The sequence below is a fragment of the Protobothrops mucrosquamatus genome, unplaced genomic scaffold, assembly GCF_001527695.2.
Source record: "Protobothrops mucrosquamatus isolate PMUCROS unplaced genomic scaffold, P.Mucros_1.0 scaffold1038, whole genome shotgun sequence".
NCBI lineage: Eukaryota > Metazoa > Chordata > Lepidosauria > Squamata > Viperidae > Protobothrops > Protobothrops mucrosquamatus.
In genome coordinates this window covers 87,073-95,774 of record NW_015387270.1, presented here as the reverse complement: position 1 = coordinate 95,774, position 8,702 = coordinate 87,073, and the positions used below count along the sequence as shown (strand labels likewise).

Here is an 8,702-nt window from a genome sequence, read left to right as displayed (position 1 = left end):
TGTCTTGAGATCCCTGGCTCCAAACTTTCTGATGGTTCCACATCTGCATATGTATAAGACTAACTACTGCCCTGGGCAAAGAGATGAGGCCAGGTTTGGTTTCTGCTTTTCAGAAAATGCTTTTAAAAATCCTTTTGGTGAACAATATCTTTCTTTCTGCCTTTTTAATATTTCCTTCTCTGGGTTAACTTCCCACAGGCCCATTGGGTGGGCATGGCTGCGGTGGTAATGGCAGACTGGGTGGGACTAAAAGTTTAATCAATCAATTCCAACTTTGCAAGATCTTTTTTTTTCCTGCAAGAAGTTGAAATTGACTGATTGAACCTTTTTTTTTTTTTACACAAGGCAGCGGAGGCCTAAAGCGAAAAGATTTTATAAAACCTAGCTGAAGGCCTAGGACTGAGGCGACGGCGCGCGTGCCCACAGAGAGGGCTCTGAGTGCCATCTCTGGCACCCGTGCCATAGGTTCGCCACCACTGGCCTAGTTGCTTATAGTCTCTCAGTATTGTGCTCAGTTTCTTTGTTGTGTCATTCGTCCCAATGTGAAGGAGTAGGAGAGTGTAGTAATCTGTGGGCCTAATTATTTTGGTTAGGTTCTCAGCCACGCCTTTGATTTTTGCTCCAGGAAGACAACATACCTCCCTGCAGATGGCTGATTCTGTTCCTTTGAGAATAGAATCTCCTATCACTAGCACTTGCCTTTTTTGGGGGGGGAGGTGCAGTCTGAGATGCTTTTCTGTTTATCTCAGGTGTGTTTGTTGATGTGACTTTTTTAGGGATATTTGGTGTTGTTTCTTTGCTAGGTGTCTGCATGTTTTCTTTGAGGGAGAGGTTGTAGATCTGTGTATTTCCATTTAGGGGGAGAAATCAATTGCTCAGTTTTAATAGGGCTGCTTCTGGTTGGGTTAGATCGGGTAGTAGGGGTTTGTTAGATGTATGCTGCTTCTTCCTTTGATTGTTGTTTGATACAATACTGCTTCACAATTCTTAATTTTAATTATTCTTATTCAGCTGAAAATAACAAGAGATATCTGAGCCAACCCAGTTTCTATGATATTGATTTCTCACCAGATCAAGAATTTTAACTGCCTAAAGGAAAGGAGATTCTATTTCTTACTCCAGCATCCAACAACTTAACTATTACAGTAGAGGCATTATAATCAGATATCGTGGGATTGTTGCTGCTGTCTGAGCTTGGTTGTTTGCTTGCACATGTTTCATTACCCAACTAGATAATATCATCAAATTGCCTATTTGGGTGATGAAACATCTGCAAGCAAGCAATCAATAAAGCTCAGAGATCTCATTTCATGATGAAATTGATGGCTTCTATGTAGACTAGCACTGATGATTTCACCTAGTTTGGGGTAATGAAACGTCTGCAAGAAAACAAGCACCAAGGACACCCCCACCCTCCCGAAATTGCTTGCTTCCATCCTTTTTCTCTTATAAGATAGATACTGAAGAAGTAGGGTAGAAAGAGCACTGTACTCATACTTTTGAACTTTGGTCTTGAAGAAGACTTCTGAAAATACCATGCACAGCCAAGAAAACAAAAAATGGATCGTAGTTCTTACACAAGGCACAAATGACCCAAATTCAAATTATCATATTTTGAATACAGCACGAAAACTCTGTTTCCTTACCAAGTCCTGAAAAGATGGAAGGAAAAATGAACAAGAAGATGACTAGCAGCAAGGTGGATAGACTTAATTACAAACAGTAACCAAGCTAAACAGAATTTTTCACAGACTTCTAACATGTATCTAGGCATGGCTTCATAACACTTCTTTTTCTCACGGTCAAAATGCAAAGAAGCAATGAGGTCCCTGAGACTAAAAAGTATTTGGTGGGCAGGCTGCATGGAGACAAATGGAATGGAAATATTGTAGAAACTGAGTATAGTTCTACTTTGATTTGGAACATGAGTAGCATAGGAGTAGCTTATGATCTGTTCCACGTCTTTGTTCTTCTACCTCCTTGTACCAAAAATATAATTGATTGATTTCTTTGTGACTCATCTATTGATGTCCATGTATGTAGATGTAGTTTTAGTTGTTTGAGAAATTGTCAGTAATTTAGGAATCATTAGATTGGCAGAAGCTGGTAAATTACTTTCCTCTTCCTTTGTTTCCTAGATTGTACAGTTCAATTACATTTTCTTCCTTAATATTTCTAACTTTGGCATTACATAAGCAGATATTTTGTTAAATCAATTTCAGATTAAACTTGATCATAAAACTGGTAAATCTCCTCTTCTACCCCTTTCCAGAGATAATCCTGGATAACTTATCATATTAAAGGGTTATTCCTTTAATAAATCTAACTGACAGTAATTGGTCATTGTTTGCATTGTACCTATGTGCTGTGTTTGCTTCCTGACTATGAAAGCAATGCTGTTCTTCTTTGTTTTTGTATTCAGAACAATCAACACTATGATTGTTTTCGATCTAATTTCAAGATATTTCACCGCTTTCCCATGTTCATACTTCTTATATTCCATGGTCCCACTTACAATTCTGCCTTTGTAGATTTTCCTGCATGGTAATGTCAGCATCAAGAAGTATGGAAAACTTAAATGTAGCCACATCATAAACATCATCAGAATTCTGAGAGATCTCCAGCTTTTCCTCAATTACATGTGGAGTGCCATTCAGATTCAAGGGTTCATAATTGGCACTACAGTATATTATTCTTTATTAGGGTGGGGTGGTAAAAGATAGGAATTATTTGCTATTGCCTTCCCCAGCACTGTTTGCAATTGTGTCTTAATTGTGATCATGTGCCATCAACATCTTCCTACACTGCTGCTGCTGCCTGATGTGGGTGCCCACTTGTTTAGTTGGATGACTCCAGTAGGAGTATACACTCTTGGCATAAACTCCCAGACTGCTTCATTCATCCCTTCCAGGAACATACCACCACCCACTATCACCCTGAAGCAATTATGTATGTATGCATGTGTGTGTTAAGCTCCATTGTCTACCATCCAGAAACTGCTTTATGCGAACTCACAACCCAAATGTATTGAACTCATAAATAGTCCCTTGAACATAGCCCTCCTTATTTGTCTGGAAGCAATCCTTATTCATCAGAGAGAAAAGCAAAACAAACAAAATCATAATTTGGAAGCTTGATTGACAATTTGGAGTGGTTTTGATGTGAGTTAATGATATGGATGCTTAGCCAAATTTTAAATGTTGCTGTAGGACAAGCAGCTACATGAACATTAGCAGGCGGTCACATCTGCTCCATTGAGTTGTGACTAATAACAATATTCAGTTCTGAGAAAGACCAACCTAATTATGACCTATAACATGGCCCTTCTCACTATTAATCAATCAGAATAGATTACTGCCAGTACTCTATCTTCCCTGTCATTGATCTTATGGAATTGACACAACCATCATGTTACTAGAGGTGGTCTATATCCCTCTGTTGTGAAATTAAAAGGTATTTACAAACAGTTGTGCTCTGAGCAGTAAAATACAGTTATCCAGTTTTATGAAACCTGGCCCTGAAGGGTAGTTGTCAGGTGCAAAGAGCATTAGTGAATGCTTCTCCAGAAATGTTTGTAAAGAGAGAATATGTAGAGGCTTCTCACTTCCATAGAACAACCTGTTGCTTGATTCTGGAGAAATGTGAGGTGATGTGAATGCAGATGTCCTACTTGTAAGCTGGCTGGAAGAACTTTCTAAGGCTTTCAGCTGATCCTCTGTTCTCTTGGCTTCCTTTATAGTACAGTGCTGTGGACAACAACCCTCTTTCCCTGTATGTCATGCATCCGTTTTGGAACACTGTAGTTAAGGTGAGTAAACCTATTGTCTGCCCTGTTTGTGCATGCTTTCTGTGCTACACTTGGGCTTTGTTTAACTCTCTGTAAGTAGAAAAAATTTATGACCCATTTAATATTAATACAACCCCTTCCTTTTCTCTGTGACTAACCCAGGAGATTCACTTCTTCAGAAAACTTGATCATTTGGACATGCAGTCACCTTGTAGACTGGATTTTATGTTCTGCTGCTATAGAACAATAAGGAAAAAAGGCATATGTCAAATGAATAGTTATTTTCCTCTTGTTTATTTATCCTTGATGAAAATTACTGTGCCCATTAATATGAACTTGCTGTGTGTTTTTTTTACTTGCTTTCTCCTAGATTTTCCCTAAGTGGCTGGCCCCAAATTTGATAACATTTTCTGGTTTCCTGCTACTTGTCTTCAACTTCTTTCTCATGGCATACTTTGACCCTGATTTTTATGCTTCTGGTAAGACTTCGATGTTTCATTCAATTTTTAAATTGTGTGTGCCTTTATAATCACAAGAATGTCAAGAATTATGAAAAATATATTCTTGATACTGATATCTGTTTGATTTTGGCCTTGCTTGATATTCAGACTGACTCAGTTTTACTTAGCTATAGCCAGGCCACACAGATTTACTCAACAAACGATGCGTAAAATAATCTGGTTTAACTTGAACTGAGCCCTTGTATTGCTAGAATATTGCCTACTTAGTCTTGCTGTGGTGTTCTTAGGTTTTCCAATTTCTCGGTTTATTTTTTACAGGCTTTTAAAAATATGTATGCTGTCCTTCAAAACAAGGTATATATCTAGCTGCTTGCAGGACATTGAAATCATAAAAGTGTATAGAGATTTTAAATGAAAACTAAAATATAAGTAACAATTAAAATGCATTATAAATATAAAATAGTAAGAGCAATTAGTACATCAATTGATTAAAGTATCTGAGAGAATGAAAATACAGATACAGGTAGTACTTGGTTTACGAATGGTTGCTTAGCAACAGTTCAAAGTTCTGACAGACCTACTTTGGGGGACTTACAAGCCAGATTCGATATTCTGATAGCCTCTTTCTCTCTCACACACACACTCTCTTTAGAGAGAGAGAGAGAGAGAGAGAGAGAGAGAGAGAGAGAGAGAGAGAGAGAGTCTCTCTCTCTCTCTCCCCTCTCCCTCCCTCCCTCTCTCTCTCTCTCTCTCTCTCTCTCTCACACACACACACACATCAAGGTCACATGATTGTGCTTTGGGTGCTTGACAATTGGACTGCATTTACAGCCATTTGCATTGTCCCATGGACCACACTTTACAACAGTTTTGCTGAAAATCAGAATAATGCCAGTTTTTGCCAAAACTGCACTCACTGCAAATCATTGGTTCACTTAACAACTGTGGAGGGGACACTAACCATTATTATCCTGGGAGAATATCCTCTTTGAAGAAGATCTTAAAATACGATTGGTAATTACAGGAAGAAATATTCCTTCATATATTGTGTTGCCAAAACCATGAAGGACTTTACAGGTAGTCCTTAGTCCTCGCTTAATGAACTACAATTGGGATTGGTTGTTGAGCGAAGCAGTTGTTAAGCAAGATGTCATGTGACTGAGACCCCCATGACTGCTTTGCTCAGTGATCACAATCCTGGCACTCCCTGTTGTGGTTGTTAAGTGGACAGTAAGGAATGTGCCTGAGGGGGTGGGCAGGGAATCTGGGAGCCTCCGTTCAGAAGCTGAAAATCTCCCCTGCCAAAATTCAAGCAGGATTTACAGCCCCTGAATGAAGAGACACTCACATGCAGCTGCACCAGGCCTCCTTCCCCACCCACCTGAGGCATCCCAAACTCCTTATCTTCTGTGCTGCCTCTCTGCTCAAGAGTTGAAAATCCTGCTTGCATTTTGGCTCACTCTCCTCTCTAGGAACTAGCTGAAAGAGCTGCTTGCCAAAGGATGACAGCTTTCTTCCATGCATGGAAGGGAACCCCTTCCCCGGGATCAGGAAGCAGAGCATAAATCATCAGGGTATGAGTTTCATTTTTTTCTACCTCGCTAAAGGATTTAAGCTCCCCTTCACGTGGGAAAGGGAATGTTTTTGGCAGCATGCAGGAATAGCTCAGATCTTCAGAATCTGAACTCCATTCCTTCACGCCACTAAAGGAGTTCAGCTCCCCTTAGCAGGCAGCTTTTTCAACCAGCCTCCAGAGATGAGAGGGAAATACAGCAAAGAAGGTTGCAAATGGCAACCAGTTGTAAATGCAGACAGGTTGCCAGTCACCCAGATTGCAATCACATGACTGCAGGGGATAGCACAGTACTTTACGACAGCTGGAAGTCCAAGGGCATCATAACTGTAAACATTTGTTAAACAACCAGTTGGTAAGCCAGCTACCTGTTTAGTGCCTGATAATACAGGTGCTTTAACCTGGCTTCACAAATTATTTTATTTTATTTATATACCGCCCCTCTCACTGTTTGACGTGGCAGCTGGGAATTGGTCGAGGTTGCATAAATCTGGATAGTAATATCCATTTATTTATTGAATCTGGAGGCTAATAAAATTATAATCATACAAAAACAAGCAATACATGAAAACATTCATAATAAAATTCATAATAAAAAAGAGAAAATATATCGAGCACAATTTACTCATGGCTTGACACTCAGTGTAATGTCCATAAATCCCCCAAACTCCTTTGGAAGAAGAACTCTATTGTAACAACCTTCCCAAAAATGAGGCTAATTTAATCTATATGGCAAGGCTGTTCCAAAATCTGGAGCTGTGTCCAAGATCTAGTGTTTCCTGCATTTGGCCTATATCATCTCACCAAAATGAGGGATTACCCACAGCTTCTCTTGAGAGGAATTATTTAGACAAATTGAATCTGGTTGGGGAAGGCAGTTGTGGCTGAGGGTAGACTTGAATTTGGGTTTCCCTCATTCTGGATCAACCTTAACAGCTACACTCTCTTTCATAACCACCTAATTCTAGACTGTATTAAGAAATCTAAGGGTTTTTTTTACAATAACAATCTTTAGTGCTTAATGAACAATTTGTTGTCTGGGTTCATATATTTAAAACAATCAATAATTAATTGCTATAATTAATATATTAGTTGATAATATATTTCATAATAATATATTTTAAAAAAAGAAATCTTAAGTTTTTTGTTTCATCAACCCACAGACTTAGTGCAACATACAATAGAACAGGAATAAAAGAAAAATGCATTAAGAAGTAATAGTCAAAACAGTATTAAGAAAACACCCTTTGTGATGCATGCCATAAAAACCAATAAACTCAAATTTAGTAGTGCAGAATTTTTTTAACTGCCTTACAGAACACTGGATTGTGCTAGATTATACCAATGAACTTCCCATTTTTTATTGATAATGATGTTAGAAATAATTTCAGATGTTGCACTGAATCAAAAGTCATTAGTCTGCTGGAATTACTCTATAATGAAAAGTGGAAGGAAATAATAGAATGCAGAAAGTTACGTATGGTGTTGCAAAAATGCATGTCTAATTTTCTTCCATTATTCTAGGAGTCCAAAGAAAGTAAATGATTAAAAGTTCACAAAATACTCCTTTAAATAAGGATTCTTCATCATCAGGTATAGGGATAATGTTTACCAATTTGCAAAGCATATTAGGGAAATTGAACGAAGTTCTAATTAGCTACCAAATAGGATACAGAGCTGTCTTTTTCCTCTAGCAAGCCCTTAAATACTAGTTTCTAATTAATCCTCAGGTTTATTTGATAAGCTGCTCAGAAAGTTGGCTGTCAAGGAGAACAGGATACTGATTTTAATAAACTTTTGCTTCCATTGTGCAATCTTGCTTTTAGTAAAGAAATTAGAGCAACCCAAAATTGTATGGTTACAGACTACTCAGTGTTGAGTAGAGGAATTGAAAATCAGATTGAAGAAGTTTGACTCATAGAAGAAAGCATGAATGGCTGGTTGGAAACTGATCAGCAGCAGTCCATATTGCAACTTCTTGCTGAAGCTCTTTTGTGTCTTATTTAATTGTAATGCTTAATTGGATTGATTACTTGTAGGCTTAGCCACAATCCATTTACTGTCCAAGAGTAACATTTAAGTTTTAATTAAGGTTAATCGGCAACATGTCCTAAATCTGACTCAGTGGAATATGTTGTTTGATCTCTCTTCCTCTACAAGGAGGATTATCCTTAGTGAAAATATACAAAGATGCTTTTGTGGTTCTTGTTATTTTGAAATAGAGAATTTTGTTTTTCCATCATTGAATGTGGGTGAGACATGAAGATACGCATGTTTTAAGATGTCCATCTCAGCAAATAGTATAGCAGCTGCCCTCTGTGTTTGCAAAACAAGGATCTTCGTGAGGGCAGACAAATCTCCTGTTGTTTAGTTCTTTCACTGCTGTTTGCTGCCCAGCTAATAACCAATATGACAATAGTTTTATAATGGTGCTGCTTCCTGGCTCTATTTTTCCAAACTCAGTTCAGATCGAGAGCAAAATATATATTTTTCTCTTCCTAAAGGTTTTCTTGAAAAACGTCTCACAGAATTTTGACCCAAATGGGATTTGCAGAGCTAGCTAATAATGCATTAATATTAAACATAAGCCTGAATGAAAATTGGCAGAAATATAGCAAATGAAAATCAGCTATGTGAAAGTACAGAGTAAGAATTTAAATTCTTGCCAAGAGTATGTGAGACTTCATTAATACAGAAAGTCTTTGTTTTACCTTGCATCTCACTGGTCAAGTCTCCCTCAAGGTTGTATTGTGTTGTGTTGTGTTGTGAGATAGCAAATAAATTGAATAAATAAAACAAGTCAAGCTAAATTTCCAAATATCCATGGTGTTTGTTATCAGTAAGAGGGAAAATACCGTATTTATCGGCGTATAACACGCAC

General features: G+C 38.0%; 1 protein-coding gene across 1 annotated transcript in view; it reads left to right on the top strand.

Moving 5' to 3' along the window:
• Nucleotides 1–8,702, top strand: part of SELENOI (selenoprotein I) — a 50,741-nt gene that overhangs the window by 23,035 nt on the left and 19,004 nt on the right. Inside the window, exons 2-3 of the mRNA XM_015819992.2 lie at nt 3,740–3,808; nt 4,158–4,266. Coding sequence (XP_015675478.2) covers nt 3,740–3,808; nt 4,158–4,266 — 178 coding nt within the window. The remainder of the gene's footprint in view (nt 1–3,739; nt 3,809–4,157; nt 4,267–8,702) is intronic.